The following is a 16,339-nucleotide window of genomic DNA, read 5'->3' on the forward strand; positions in this document are numbered from 1 at the left end:
GTTTGAGATGCAAGACACATTTCCCAAAAAGAGACGCAAAGTGATTCATGAACTACTGAGACCAATACAGCCATACTTCCAGAGTGATACAATTCTTATGACCTACTAAGGTCATACCAGCTCACCCTCGACCCACCTCTGGGCAGTGGGGCTAATCTATGGCCTCGGGGCAAAGTATTTATTTATACATGGGAAGTGGTTCATTGAAGGTCCTATTCATGCTTTGTATCTGCTGGAGGGCATCCTCCAAAAGTCTGTATACTAGTCTACTGTACTTTACCCTCTCAGGTGTGGTCGGCACTCTACACTACAGATATGTCAGAGCTATCGAAACCTGAGAACTGGTTTTTCTAGCCTGATTGCTCTAGATCAGTGGTATTAAACTCTTACCCTATGAGGTCCGCAGCCTGCTGGTTTTCTGTGTACCTGATAATTAATTGCACCCACCTGGTGTCCCCAGGTCTAAAATAAGTGGAACTGGCTTTGAGGTCCAGAGTTGAATATAAGGGGCCTAACACATTCATCACAACATATTTATCATTACTATCTTCTATTGTACTTATTTGGCCTTGAAGTCAAGAGCTTTGGGCTAGGCTGCATTGGATGTGAGTTACTGATCTTGATGATATGGGACAGAGGAATGTGTAGGAGTAGAGTTGGCAATGCTGCCAGAGAATCTCTGTTCTACCATTCTGGTGTATTTCAACTTGAAACAGAAAGATGAGTGCTGGTCTTATCTGTAGGTGTCTCATTGGTGGTGTGTCACAGCAGGGCACGATGAATGACAACCACTGTTTGGTTATTGTAAAAATGTTAGCCAAGGAGTGCACAGATTGCAAGTTATGTAGCAAGTTAAGTTGACAATGCCTGCCATGGACATTTCCCAGTTGCTTTGAATGTTAAAAATCATAGTGTAAGAACACTTTTAAATGCCTCAAATGTGTCAGTTTTGTCTAGAAACAACAGCCAACTAGCTAGCTAGGTAGCCATTTAACTTTCTAGCACATTCACTAATTTATTTGTAAACAGTTAGCTAGTTAGCTACCATGTTCTTGTCAAACTATCAACAGAGTAGCTAGCAAAAAAAGCAAAATATGCCAAATAACAGTCTAAAAACCACTTGAGGGCAAATAATAGGAATCAGATTTGTATCAGATTTCAAACCACTTATGAAGGTGGTTTGAAATGTGGCTTTTGGTTGTCGATTCAGATTCTAATCGATATACATTTTTGGGGGGATTTGAGTCACTTTAAACTGACCAATGTGAACAAGGCTTTACTGACACAAAAGGTTAGATGTTCTGTCGGGTGTTTGACACCTCAGTGACACGTTGATATGGTATAATAATAACAGTATCACAGTGCACTGCTGACAGAAAAAAATAAAAAATAAAAAAATCAATACAAATTAATACTTTTCACATTTACTGGGTCATTCCACAAAATGAGTCCCTTTGATATTTTAAATAGAAATTGTGCGTCAACATTACATTTGAAAAGCTTGTTATATTAAAGGGCACTTCATTTAATAGAACATTGAACATTCAATAAATCATATTTTTATTTAATGATTTTGGGCATGTCCCTCTGTGCACTGACTTCTAGGAAGATTTGAACCCACTTAACACCAGAATGTTTAAGCATTTTCATCAGTGTAAAGCCATAGTTATTTTGTTGTTTTGACAAAGTCATTTCTGAAAATCATTATATTTCATATTTTCAGGAAGAAAATGTCCCACATTTTAAGGTCAATCCTGTTTACGTGAACTGAACTCACATTTTAATATTGTGAAACAATTCCTTTAAAAATAAAAAAAATAAACATAGCTCATTCTACTCTTTTTGTCAATTTTCTGGTGTGTCGTGGTGGGAAACTGAGTGGGTCAAGCGTAACACGTCAACCCTGTTACCCACAGATAGACAGGCTAGAATTATTTGACCAATAAATAGTTTTTTTGGTGGAGCTTGCATTCAATTGTCCGTTCCTGTTGCACACAACAACCTTCCATTTCCCCTGTCACAGGGGGGGTTAATGGCTGACTTAAGATCGTCAACTCTGTTACTTTATTTGGCACTTACTATTGTAGTTTTTTTATTTAACGACTTGAGATTGAAAAATATGTGCTCTTCATTACAATGTTAAAATGATGGAGAAAGAGGAGGAAGGGAAGCGCTACTAAGGTACACAATAGTACATTTTGGTAGATAGGTGCTCTTTGGTAAAAGGGGTAAATTGGTCATCAAAAAGAAAGGAGGACCAAGGCCCTCTTCATATAATTAATTGAAATGCCTTTGTTTCTATTGAACATGCCATACTAAAAAGTTTTTTTTTTTAAACAACGTGTTTCGGCTGCATGGCCTTCGTCAGGGAGGGACGAAGGCCATGCAGCCGAAACGCGTTGTTTAAAAAAAAAAAAACTTTGTTTCTATTGAACTAATAAAGGCATTTTAATTAATTATATGAAGAGTGCCTTGGTCTTCCTTTCTTTTTGATTGACAAAGTGCAAAATGTATCTCGTATACACTGATTTCACAACACATTAGGAACACCTTCCTAATATTGAGTTAAACCAACTTTTGCCCTCAGAACAGCCTCAATTCGTCGAGGCATGGACTCTACAAGGTGTCGAAAGCGTTCCACAAAGATGTTGGCCCATGTTGACTCCAATGCTTCACAAAGTTGTGTCAAATTGGCTGGATGTCGTTTGGGTGGCGGACCATTCTTGATACGCACGAGAAGCGTTTGAGTGTGAAAACCCCAGCAGCATTGCAGTTCTTGACACACTCAAACCGTTGTGCCTGGAACCTACTACCATACCCTGTTCTAAGGTACTTCAATATTTTGTCTTGCCCATTCACCCTCTGAATGGCACACATACACAATACATGTCTCAACTCTCAAGGTTTAAAAATCCTTCTTTAACCGGTCTCCTCCCCTTCATCTACACTGATTGGTAGTGGATTTAACAAGTGACATCAAGAAGGGATCATAGGATTCACCTGGTCAGTCTCATGGAAAGAGCAGGTTTTCCTAATGTTTTGTACACTGTATATACACAGGCTGTGTCTGTCTGTTGAAAGTGCTGTGTTGTGTCTGACCTTTGGGTCTATGGGAGTCCTGACTCTGTGGTTAACTCTGAGCCCAAGGCTCCTCGTCTGGCCTTTGGTTCCCTCCATCTCCCACTGGAGCAATCTGTCTATGAGATACTAAGAATGATGGGTATGAGTCAAGGCCCCCAGGCCCTGATGTAAGAGCTACAGACATCACACTCACACAGACAAACAAAGACACAGCTCTGCAGATGTGGGGGGGGGGGCACAGTGAGCTCATGCCCACAGGATGCTGTGTCACCAGGGCAGGGGGCATAGTGACATCATCTCTCAGCTGGACTCTACATCCCTGATTGTATCCCAGATTATACCCTATTCCCCACATAGACCCATTTGGCTTTGGTCAAAAGTAGTGCACTACAGTGCACTAAGAAAGTATTCAGACCCCTTGACTTTTTCCACATTGTTACGTTACAGCTAGGGATGCGCAATATAGAAATCGGTAAGCATATCGAAAACAGACGATATTAGCTAAAAATGCTAACATCGGCCTGATGTCTAGTTTACTGCCGTCAAAGCTGACGTGCATAACTATATAATGTAGGTCGATGATGTAATGACAGCACGAAAAATATAGCTCTACACGTGCAACACAGCATTCCTAACCTAGCCCACCTTGTCTGCTGTGTGTATCGAGCAGTCATTTGAAAGAGTAAAAACATTTCAGCGAGACAACTCAAAGGCGAAATCCATTCACGCCAAGATAATGGAATTCATTGCCCAATCAACCGTTCTCTGTTGTGGATGATGTTGGCTTTCGCCAACTGGTCGAGCATCTCGAGCCCCGGTACACACTACCAATTAGGTGCTATTTTTTAGATGTTGCCCTGTGTTGTTGAAAGGCACATCCATGGAGCTACTTGCTATGGGCATCACTGCTATTAGCTTCACAACTGACATTTGGACCAGTGATGTCAGCCCCATTAGCACGCAGAGCCTGACAGCACAGTGGGTGGACGAGGACTTCGTACTGAGGAAAGCTCAAGAATGTGCTGTTATATAGGGAATAGGGTGCCATTTGGGACACAGACACTGTCATTGGCTGTGCCATCCTTACCTGTGGAGGTGCGCCACACATCATCTCCCAGGTGCCATACTGCCCATGGGCCTGGCGAAAAAGCCTCACCGAGTCTGTGAAGGCTGGCGTCTGCACCTTACTCTCCTCCAACAAACCTATGGGGTAACCACAGAGGATTAGCATTGTTAGTGGAAGTGGACATTGTGAAGGTTGATTTGAAAACATTGTACAAGTTTGATAATTGATCATAAAATCAGCACTAGTCTGGTCAAGCAGACTGACTGCTGTGCTCACATTTCAAACCAAATTGTGACTGGTTCCACCAGGCTAATCTCAATTGAAATCTTGAATTCAGTTTTGACAGAAATATGCTTGAAAATGAGTTTCCATGCATTCCTAGAGTCTGTTGCAACTTGTGCAGAAAGAGAACTGTCTAGTACAGTGCATTTGGAAAGTATTCAGACACCTTTTTCCCCACATTGTTACTTTAGTCTTACTCTGATTAAATAAAAACATGTGATAAATTAAATTGATTGGACATGATTTGGAAAGGCACACACACTCCTCTATATAAATTCCCACAGTAACCAGCGCACGTCAGAGCAAAAACCAAGCCAGGAAGTCGAAGCATTTGTCCATAGAGCTCTGAGACAGAATTGTGTCGAGGCAGAGATCTGGGGAAGGATACCAAAACATTTATGGAGCATTGAAGGTCCCCAAGAACACAGCGGCCTCCAATATTCTTAAATAGAGAAAGTTTGGAACCACAAAGACCCTTCCTAGAGCTGGCTGTGCGGCCTAACTGAGCAATCAGGTTAGAAGGGCCTTGGTCAGGGAGGTGACCAAGAACTCGATGGTCACTGACAGCTCTTGATGAAAACCTGCTGTAGAGTACTCAGAACCTCAGACAGGGGCGAAGTTTCACCTTCCAACAGGACAACAACCTTAAGCACACAGCCAAGACAATGCAGGACTTGCTTCGGGACAAGTCTCAATGTCATTACGTGGCCTAGCCAGAGCCCGGACTTTAACCCGATCAAACATCTCTGGAGAGACCTGAAAATAGCTGTGCAGCAACTCTCCCCATCCAACCTGACAGAGCTTGAGTGAATCTGCAGAAAGGAATGGGAGAAAGTCCCCAAATACAGATGTGCCAAGCTTGTAGCATCATACCCAAGAAGACTCGTGGCTGTAATAGCTGTCAAAGGTGCATCAACAAAGTACTGAGTAAAGTGTCTGAATACTTGTGTAAATGTGATGTTTTTTATTATTTGTAAATGTGCAAATATTTTTTTTTAAACGGTTTTTGCTTTGTCATTATGGGGTATTGTGTGTAGACTGATGAGGGGAAAAAAAACAATTGAATCAGTTTTAGAATAAGGCTGTAACATAACAAAATGTGGGAAAAGTCAATGGGTCTGAATACTTTCCGAATGCACTGTACGTGGACCAAGGGTCACCATCTAAATATGGAGGGAAGAGTGAAACAGTCATACGCAATGACCACACCACATACACTCTGTAAAGTCAACTGGATCATTCTCATGTCACGAGTGGCTAGGGTTATTTATCAGAGCTTTGCCATGGCAACCCAGGGAGATTCCACATTATCCATCTTTAGGGAAGTAAATTATTGTCGTCATCCCCCAAAAAGTAAATTTAAAATAATTTTTTTATAACCACACAATCATTTTCCAAATATTGAAGTAGTAGCTACACAAAGTGCCAGTAATAGCATGATAACTGTACATGTTGTTTTGGCAACAGGGTTTGTTTTGACGGCAAAGGTAAAGCATCTTCGTTGGGCCAGAGTGACTGGTGAACAAGGCTACTAATAGATGGCACACACACACACACACACACACACACACACACACACACACACCTCCCGCTTATATCATCTTCACCTCTACTGAAAGAGTCAACCTGAAGAATGTATTAATGTATCCAGCTGTGTTTGGATCAGGAATCAGACTCTGGTATGTAGACTCACCATCCAAACATACAGTGCATTCGGAAAGTATTAAGACCCCTTGACTTTTCCCACATTTTGTTACGTTACAGCCTTATTCTAAAATTGATTAAATTGTCTGTCCCCCCTCATCAATCTACACAAAAATGAGGTTTTTAGAATTCTTTGTACATTTCAACAACAAAAAAATCTGACCCTTTACTCAGTACTTTGTTGAAGCGCATTTGGCAGCGATTACAACCTTGTGTCTTCTTGGGTATGAAGCTTCAAGCTTGGCATACCTGTATTTGGAGAGTTTCTTCCATTATTCTCTGAAAATCCTTTCAAGCTCTGTCAGGTTGGATGGGGAGCGTTGCTGCACATATATTTTGGTGGTGCCAGGTTTCCTCTAGAGGTGACGCTTGGTATTCAGGCCAAAGAGTTAAATCTTGGGTTCCATCAGACCAGAGCATCTTGTTTCTCATGGTCTGAGTGTTTGGGTGACTTTTGGCAAACTCCAAGCAGGCTGTCATGTGCCTTTTACTGAGGAGTGGCTTCCGTCTGGCCACTCTACCATAAAGGCCTGATTGGGAGAGTGCTGCAGAGAAGGTACTCCCATCTCCACAGAGGAACTCTGGAGCTCTGTCAGAGTGACCATCGGGTTCTTGGTCACCTCCCTGACCAAGACCCTTCTCCCCCAATTGCTCAGTTTCCCTGGGCAGCCAGCTCTAGGAAGAGTCTTGATGGTTCCAAAATTCTTCCATTTAGGAATGGAGGAGGACACTGTTCTTGGGGACCTTCAATGCTGCAGACATTTTTTGGTACCCTTCCCCAGATCTGTGCTGATACAATCTTGTCTCGGAGCTCTACGGACAATTTCTTCAACCTCATGGCTTGGTTTTTGCTCTGACATGCACCGTCAACTGTGGGACCTTATATAGACATGTGTGTACCTTTCCAAATCATGTCCAATCAATTGAATTTACCCCAGGTGGACTCCAATCAAGTTGTAGACACATCAAGGATGATCAATGGAAACAGTATGCACCTGAGCTCAATTACAAGTCTCATAGCAAAGGGTCTGAATACTTGTGTAAATAAGGTTTTTATTTTTGTTTATACATTTGCAAAAAAAATCTAAAAACCTGTTTTCCCTTCGTCATTATGGGATATTGTGTGTAGATGGCTTAAATAAAAACAAACTAAATTTTAGAATAAGTCTAACGTAACAAAATGTGGAAAAAGTCAAGGGGTCTGAATACTTTCTGGATGCACTGTACTTTAAATGAGGAGAGAGCTAGTCTAACCACAGCATCAGAACAAAGCATGTGAAATCCTGTCTTGTGATAAAAATGGGGAATTCATAAATTAACTCTAGCCATGACAAAGACAGGAAGTATGTTGTGCAGGGTGGGGGAGTGAGTGGGCTGTGAGAGTGAGAGTGGGGCCTGGGAGTATGAATTAGGGGGGGAGGGGAAGTAAAGCAGGAAGTCCACAGCCCCAGACTACCTCCCTCTCTGAAAGCTGTGTGTGTGTGTGTGTGTGTGTGTGTGTGTGTGTGTGTGTGTGTGTGTGTGTGCGTTCGTGTGTGTTGAAAGAGTGTGAGGGTGGGAGCCAGGCCATTTATCTTGGCACTGCCTCATGAGAACGTGGAGGGGATTTTTGCCAGCCCAATAAAGTCTGTACCCCAGATCTAAAGTCAAACTAGACTAAAAGACACGTTTATGCTGAAATTCCAGTACTGTATATCAATTGATCAGCATCTGTAGAGAAAGAATGGCCTGGTCAGTTTGAGGCTGGTTGTGGTTCAGCAACACCTCCTTATAGTGAGTAGTGTTGTGTGTGTTTTTTAAATTATTTTTTAATAGTCTGCTTTGTTGTCAGAGGGTCCAGCTTCAGAGCTGACTATGGAGATTTTAATCAACTTAAAAATCCCTATATCATAATGCTTTTCGGACATGGTGATCATAGCTGTTTTTCCAGGCATTGCAACATTTTCCAGATCATATACAGTCATACAGTGTGGGTTTCCATAAAGAAGTATCATATTCTCGAGTTGGACAAAGTAACATGATCACAACTGCCAATGTAGACAGAGGTCAATAGAAACCACTGACAGATACAAATCAAATCGTATGTCACATGCGCCGAATACAACAGCTGTAGACTTTACCGTGAAATGTTTTCTTTCGAGCCCTTTCCCAACAATGCCGTTAAAAAGTAAGAAAATTAACAAATAGATAAAAGAACACAGAAACAGAATAACAATAAAATAACGATGCAATTCACAAGGAGTACCGACCGGTACAAGGTGGTTGGGGTGAATGAGGTAATATGTACAGTATATGTAGGTTTGGTTAGGTAATTGAAGTACTATGTACATGTAGGTCGGCGGTAAAAAGCAGAACGTTTGGGTAGCCGTTTAATGAACTTTTCAGCAGTCTTATGGCGTGGGGGTAGAAGCTGTTCAGAGTCTTGTTGGTTCCATACTTGGTGCATTGGTAACGCTTGCTGTGCGGTAGCAGAGAAAACAGACTGACTTGGGTGGCTGTAGTCTGACAATTTTTAGGGCCTTCCTCTGACACCACCTGGTATAGAGGCAGGGAGCTCGGCCCCAGTGATGTACTGGGACGAACGCACTACCCTCTGTAGCGCATTGCGTTCGGATGCCGAGCTGTTGCCATACCAAGCGGTGATGCAGCCAGTGATCATGCTCTCAGTGGTGCAGTTTTAGAACTTTTTGAGGATCTGAGGGCCCATATCAAATCCTTTCAGACTCCTGAGGGGGAAGAAGAGTTGTCCTGCCCTCTTCACAACTGTGTTTGGGCCACGATAGATCCTTAGTGATAGGTCCATACCACCCTGCATCCCACTGCTGGCTTACCGCTGAAGCTAAGCTGTGTTGGCCCTGGTCAGTCACTGGATGCTGCAGGAAGTGGTGTTGGAGGGCCAGTAGGAGGCACTAAAGAAATCATCCCCAGCTTCCAGTTGGCTCATTCATCCACACTCCTCTCCCCTATAACTATTCCCCAGGTCGTTGCTGTAAATGAGAAAGTGTTCAGTCAACTTACCTAGTAAAATAAGAAAAAAAGTGATGTGGACACCGAGGAACTTGAAGCTCTCGACCGTCTCCACTACAGCCCCATCGATGTGAATGGGGGAGTGCTCGGCCCTCCGTTTCCCTTCTACAACCTCATCAATGTTGGCTATTCCTGCCACTCCCCACCATGCTAACTTCAGTCTGCATGAGTCCTAGTATGTGTCCCAAATGGCACCACATTCCCTATATAGTGCACTACATACATTGGGAACAGGGTGCCATTTGGAACACAGCCCTAGTGCTGGACATAAGCGATGAATGAGGAGTAAATCCTATGGCCCCTGAAGGTGAAGTCTTCATTCATGGTCAGCAGGGTGTCCATCTGCTGGACAGGGTCCCTCTGTGTTCGGCCCCTAGCCCCCAGCCTGCTCTAGGAAGGAGGGTGGGGGTGGGTAGAGCCAAAGCAGGGCGGACCGCCTGAGGAAATTAATTGCCGCCACATACCAGACTTTATTGAGCCTGCAGTCTAAACATCGAGCTACAGAGCAGTTGTTCATACACTGCTCTGACCGACCACTCAGGGTTTGACTACATGAAGACATGCATGTTTCAAATGGCACCCTAATTCCCTATATAGGGCACTATAGGTCCTGGTCAAAAGTAGTGCACTATCTAGGGAACAGGGTGCCATTTGGGAAGCGCACATGATGTGACCTTTACAGAATCACAACATTGTGGTCCCCTTCTTTATGAGGCTCAGGCTGGAGCTTCTACACATTGTATACACTTAATGATGTGTTGTTTTTAGGTTGGCCTGTGTCTTTGCTCTGGTCATACAAGGCTACAGGGACATATCAAATAGTACTTGAAGTATTTGCCTCAAGCTACAGAAAATGGAGATGGACTAATGTTCTAAGGGCTGATCTGGCTCTGGAGAAGGCAAACTTACTTATAGTACTTAAAGTGAGTACAAATGTGAATTTTGGGGCATGATCTAGACCAGTGTTTCCCAACTCCGGTCCTCGAGTACCCCCCAACTGTACATATTTTTTGTTGCGGCCCCCAAGCACAACTGATTCTACTTGTCAACTAAGTTGAATCAGGTGTTTTTGTCCAGTGCTACAACATAAATGTGTGCTGTTGGGGGTACTCGAGGACCGGAGTTGGGAAACACTGATTCTAGACTCCTTGATATGACAGAAAGAAAGAGCTGTACATCTGCGGAAGCCCTGGCCGCCAGGCAGATGAGATCTTTCACTGAGGACTAAATCGGATTAGAAAAGTAACAAAGTTGTGTCGGTCGAGAATCCCAAGAATGACAGCTGCCTGCTAACAGATTCCTTTACCAAGTTCACTCTATCGAGTTAGAGCTTGTTACATGTAACCATTTGCCTAAAAAAGGCGTCTACGGAAAGCCCCTGGTGCCAGTCAACTCCTTCATTATGTCTTCACCTCAACCAAGAACATGTTACCAGCTCATGCCTCCAGTTTGGGCTAATTTGCCTGCCGACCCTGACTTGTTAGGTCATTCAACAAACTGTCCGCCCACTCACATACTCCCTCACAGGCTGCGCTGAGCATGCCTACTAACAACTCAATTATGTCACATAATGACTTCTATTAAGCCGTCACAGATTTTGGAATGGGAGTGCTTAGTAAGTCAATCCATGTGCTTTGACTGACCCATGTCAATCCCAAAAGGCACTCTGTTCCCTATAGTGCACCACGTTTGACCAAGGTGTTCATTTGAACCCTCTTACTCCTCTCCCACAACATTCAACTCCCCCTGGAGTACTAATCAAAAGGCACTGTGAGTCCTGTGTTGAGGAGTACCAGAGCATGTGAGTCAGAGGGAGCCTTCCTCTCTCTCTTCTGTTCTCCATCTCTGGTTGTGTTGACTGCCTGGTCTGGTCTGTACCACTGACAGCTAGCTCACCTGTCCATGTACAGTGCACGCAGAGTGAACTCCAGCAGCAGGTAGGGTCGCCCACAGCCAGATCTAGGTTCGACTACCCTTTGAAATCATTTACAAATACTTCATCTGTGCTTGATTGAGCTTGCCTTGCTTCATGAACCAATGGAATAGTCCCTAACCCTGCCCGTCTGGCACTTGTGGCAGGCTAAAGCAAACGCAGAAAATATTTCAACGAATTCAGTATTTGAACCCAGGTCCCGTCACAGCTGCTCCCTAATACCAGAGTAGCCATAACTCAAACAGGGGGAGAGATATGAGTGAGGTAGTTTACATTGTAGCAGTGTGAAGTACACTGACTGGTGGTGAAGTGATGTCATCTGAACCCACTCATCCCAGGCACTGTGGCTTCTAGCTGTTCTCTGCTCACCAGCCTCACCGTTTCATGATGGCTCCCATGTTTCTCATGCAAGATCCTATCCACATATGGGTAAAATAAAAGAGCTTAGTAGGTTTTGCAGTCCAGTACATTATGTTAACTAACTTCTAGGGACCTATTGATAGTGTCTTGGGTCGGTTAGGGCACCCATTGGAGACTTATCTCCCTCACCAACTTCAAACATCTGCTATCTGAGCAGCTAACCGATCGCTGCAGCTGTACATAGTCTATCGGTAAATAGCCCACCCATTTTTACCTACCTCATCCCCATACTGTTTTTATTTATTTACTTCTCTTTTGCACACCAATATCTCTACCTGTACATGACCATCTGATCATTTATCACTCCAGTGTTTATCTGCAAAATTGTAATTATTCGCCTACCTCCTCATGCCTTTTGCACACAATGTATATAGACTCTTTTTTCTACTGTGTTATTAACTTGTTAATTGTTTACTCCATGTGTAACTCTGTGTTGTCTGTTCACACTGCTATGCTTTATCTTGGCCAGTTGCAAATGAGAACTTGTTCTCAACTAGCCTACCTGGTTAAATAAAGGTGAAATAAATTTAAAAAAATAAAAAATGTTGGCTCTGAAGAGCCATGCAACGACGATGCTGGTACAGCCTAAAGTATAACTACATAGATTAAACATAGTTCTATGGTTTTGGCATGACTTCATTGGGCATGCATCCGTTTCTCTACAGTATAATTAGCAACCACAGCACACAATCATTGACATCTGCAGTAACATACAGTTAGATAGCTGTAATATCTTCAAGTGGACTGAAACAGAAACTCCGGCGGATGTTGCATTGGAAAGGTTTTGACTATGGAATAGACTGCACGTGATGTCGGCTGTTTACCTGGTCCCCGTAACGACAGCAGAGACATTTTGCCGGGAGTACCTGCCCGCCACTCTTAACGGTCCGTTTTGTTGTACCGCCTGGTGAGCTGCCGCTGACATTTGACCATATTTCTGAACTTACATGAAACATTATGCCACACACCTGATTCCCTATATTTAAGTTTGAGAACGGGTATGTGAAACTACAGGTTTAACATTGACAGGCACTTGTCTGTGCATGTGTCACACGGTCTTGTTTACAATTCGGTGCATTGTGCAGGGCAGACAAAAGGTTGGATAATCAGAGCCTAGACTCGTCCCACAGGCATGAAATACAAGCAAACAAAGCTAAACAATGGAAAAAGAGGAAGACTTTCGGAAGGGCAACGCATCTAAAGTTAGGGAGTAACCAATGAACATGTCAATTAGTGATGCATCTTGCAAAATGGAAAATTGACTTCACAGTGAAGTTGAAGGGTTATTACTGCAAGGCATGTTTTATGTTGATTCAACCTCCATAACATCAACAACTAGTCTAGCTACATAACCAAACCCAAAAAGGGGTGCCTTTTGCATCCCTTTGATATTTGAAGTGGAAATTGTGCACAAATATTGCATTTAAAAAAGCCTGTTATATTAAATGAAGTGCCCTTTTAATATAGAGCACATTAACAATTCTATAACTCGGACCTGCTAAAACTCAATAAATATATCTTCTGACTTTAAAGCTTGCTAAAGTGCCAACATTTCTCAGAGTTTTCACCGTCATTGTAAGGGCTGTTATTGTTTGGTTTCTTTGACTACAGTGAGTGATTTCATGTGGTTGGTGATTCATTTCAGGTTAATAAAAAAAGTGTCCCTCATTTTAAGGCCAACCTTGTTTCGTGAACGGAACTCTCGTTTTAATATGGCGAAACTATTCCTTTAAAATAGAATGATAAATTCAAATGAAACATTGAGCGTCTAATAGTTCAATCATAGTGTAAAAGCAGGTGAGCTGGTTTGGCAAAAAAACAAGCATATTTGTGGTGGAAAACTGAGCAGGTCGAGCATAACACGTCAGCCCTGTTACCCACAGATACAGACTAGAAATGTTTTTAAATTGAATAGTCCCTCCCTGTTGCACAGAACAAACTTCCATTCCCCCTGTCACAAGGGGATTTATGGCTTAAGATAAAGTAACAGGGTTGACAATCTTATTTGGCCTTTAATATGCACTTACTATAGTCATTTTATCATTTAACCTCGAGCTAAACACTTCATGCTCTACTTCGAGGCAATCAACCTGGGTCCTCCAATGAGAACCCCCAATACTTCTGAAGAGGACTGTGAGCTCTGGATCTCTGTGGCAGACGTAAGTAAGACTTTCAAGCGTGAACACTCGCAAAGCACCCGCACCAGATGGTAACTCTGGCCGTGTCCTCAGAGCTTGCGCAGACCAGTTGGCTGGAGTGATTAAGGACATATTCAACCTTTCCCTGTGATCCTTCAAGATGTTCACCATTTTCCCTGTACCCAAGCAAACAAAGGTGACCCTGTAGCACTCATTTCCGTCATCATGAAGTGCTTTGAGAGGCTGGTCAAGGACCACATCTGCTCCACCTTACCTTACACCCTGGGCCTAGTACAGTTTGCATACCGTCACAACAGATCTAAGGACGAAGCAATCGTCATTGCTCTGCACAATGCTCTCTCCCACCTGGACAAGAGGAATACTGTACATATGTGCCAATGCTTTTTGTTGAATACAGCCAAGCTTTCAACACCATAGTCCCCTCCAGGCATGTCACTAAGCTCAAGGCCCTGGGTATGAACACCTCCCTCTGCAACTGGATCCTGGACTTCCTGACAGGCAGACCCCAGGTGCTAAGGTTAGGCAACAACACCTCCGCCACGCTGACTCAAAACGGGGGGCCCCCCAGGGGTGTGTGCTCAGTGCCCTCCTGTACACCCGTGACAATGCACGACTCCCAACACAATCATTAAGTTTGCCAACGACATGGCGGTGGTGGGCCTGATTGCCAAGTCAGCCTACAGAGAGGAGGTTAAAACAGCCTCTCCCTCAACGTCAGCAAAACCAAGGAGCTTGATCGAGTATTTTTTTAATCATTCTGCTTAAAAACATGTAAATAAATGATGCCTTGGTGGGGTGGGTGGGGGGGATAAAGGGCTGGATATGTTGTATTGATGAAGCTCTTTATTTGTACGTTTTGAATTTGCGAACATGGAGACATTGACATCAATACAACATATCCAGCCCTTTATCCCCCCCACCCACCCCACCAAGGCATCATTTATTTACATGTTTTTAAGCAGAATGATTAAAAAAATACCATTTAAGTTAAATAAATAATATACACAAAAGAGAAAATACAATGAATAAAATAAATTAGGTCTCACAATAACAATGGAATCTTATCTACACACTGTAGCCAGTGACATAACTGCCTATACTGAAATAAAATGATAGTTATTCTCCACTAGCAGCTCAAATACCATCTGGCCAATACAGCGTCCCCAGTCCTGGCCCCAGGGACCAAAGGGGGTACAAATCCCCGCCCCTGCATCCAACGCATTCGACTCCCGACAGAAGTTTGGTAACGAGTTAGTACGCCCCTATTGACATTGACGGGGCTGTAGTTGAGAGGGTGAAAAGCTTCAAGTTCTTCGGCATGCACATCAAAGAGGACCTGACATGAACCAATCACGCCAACACCGTAGAGAAGCCAGCGCAACAGCGCCTATTCAACCTCAGGCTACTTAAGAAAATCAGGGAGTACAGGAGGGGGCTGATCACACCCCTCGAAGGCCCCCGTGTTGAGAGTCAGCTAAGCGGAGGTGGCCCTCAGATCCTCAAGAAGTTCTACAGCTGCACCACGAGAGCATCTTGACAGACTGCATCACCGCCTGGTATGGCAACGCCCTCAACCGCAAGGCTCTACAGAGGGTGGTGCAGGCGTCCCAAAACGTCACTGGGGGCGAGCTCCCTGTCCTCCAAGGCATCTACACCAGACGGTGTTTGAGGAAGGCCCAAAAGGTTATGAAGGAATCCAGTCACCCGAGCGATTGACTGTTCACTCTGCTACAGCTTCTATCACCTTCAGACGGTTGAACAGATATCCTTAGCGGTCTCCCTGAACAGACCTGCACCTTGTGACTATTACACCCTTGAGACCATCTTCACCTTAGAGACTATTTGCCCTCTCCACACATCCAACCCTTACACACACACACACACAGCGTGCAGCTGCATTCTGAATTGATGATTACTTGTGTGCTGCCAGCTGTGGGCAGGGTTGAAACAAACCTAACCTTAATTTACGTCGTGATGCAGTCAAGACTGACCTTTTGACCAAAATTATCCTATTTACACTTAGTAGTGAATTTTGTCAGTAGAACAAAACTTTATGATTCATATCAATGCCTCATGGGCTGTTTTCAAAAATGTAGTTTAGGGGCAGTTGCTCTTTAAGTTTAACAGATGCTCTTTATGACAGACTTAAAATGAGGTGAATTGGTGGATTGGTGGAATGACCCTAAGATCTGTGGAATTTTGTGTTTAATATGTGCTCCACTACCACATAATTAAATGTGAATTATAGGATTTTTATGGGCTCTACAGTGTGTCTAGGTTTGAATGTTTGTTGAATGTTTGTGTAGGTTTTACTCACCATCATTGGTATGTCTCACGCAGTCCTGAAAAACTGCATGCCACTTCTTCTGCTCTTTCTCCGTTACCACACAGAAGTAGTAGTGGCGGGCATACGGGTGCCACAGGATCAGAAGGAACTCGGTGGCACACTTCAGGAAGGGAGTGTTGCCCACTTTAGCCTTTACATCTGAAACACACACATTCCTCTATCAGTCGGTGGCCACATCGCCCTTTCTGCATGGTTTTGGAATCATACACTCACACTGAAAACAACTTAAAGGCCCAGTATAGTCAAAAAACAGATTTTACTGTGTTTTATATGGTATTTGAATACTAGTAGTTTAAGATAGTTGGGGCGGTACAAATCTG

At 43.4% G+C, this 16,339-nt stretch overlaps 1 protein-coding gene across 1 annotated transcript in view; it reads right to left on the minus strand.

The window, feature by feature from the left end:
* Positions 1–16,339, minus strand: part of LOC139411173 (protein Niban 2-like) — a 57,702-nt gene that overhangs the window by 13,057 nt on the left and 28,306 nt on the right. The window contains exons 5-6 of the mRNA XM_071157086.1: positions 15,990–16,157; positions 4,169–4,284 (exon numbers count right to left, since the gene is read on the minus strand). Of these exons, the coding sequence (XP_071013187.1) occupies positions 4,169–4,284; positions 15,990–16,157 (284 nt within the window). The remainder of the gene's footprint in view (positions 1–4,168; positions 4,285–15,989; positions 16,158–16,339) is intronic.

Source organism: Oncorhynchus clarkii, chromosome 6 (assembly GCF_045791955.1).
Source record: "Oncorhynchus clarkii lewisi isolate Uvic-CL-2024 chromosome 6, UVic_Ocla_1.0, whole genome shotgun sequence".
NCBI classification, from domain to species: domain Eukaryota; kingdom Metazoa; phylum Chordata; class Actinopteri; order Salmoniformes; family Salmonidae; genus Oncorhynchus; species Oncorhynchus clarkii.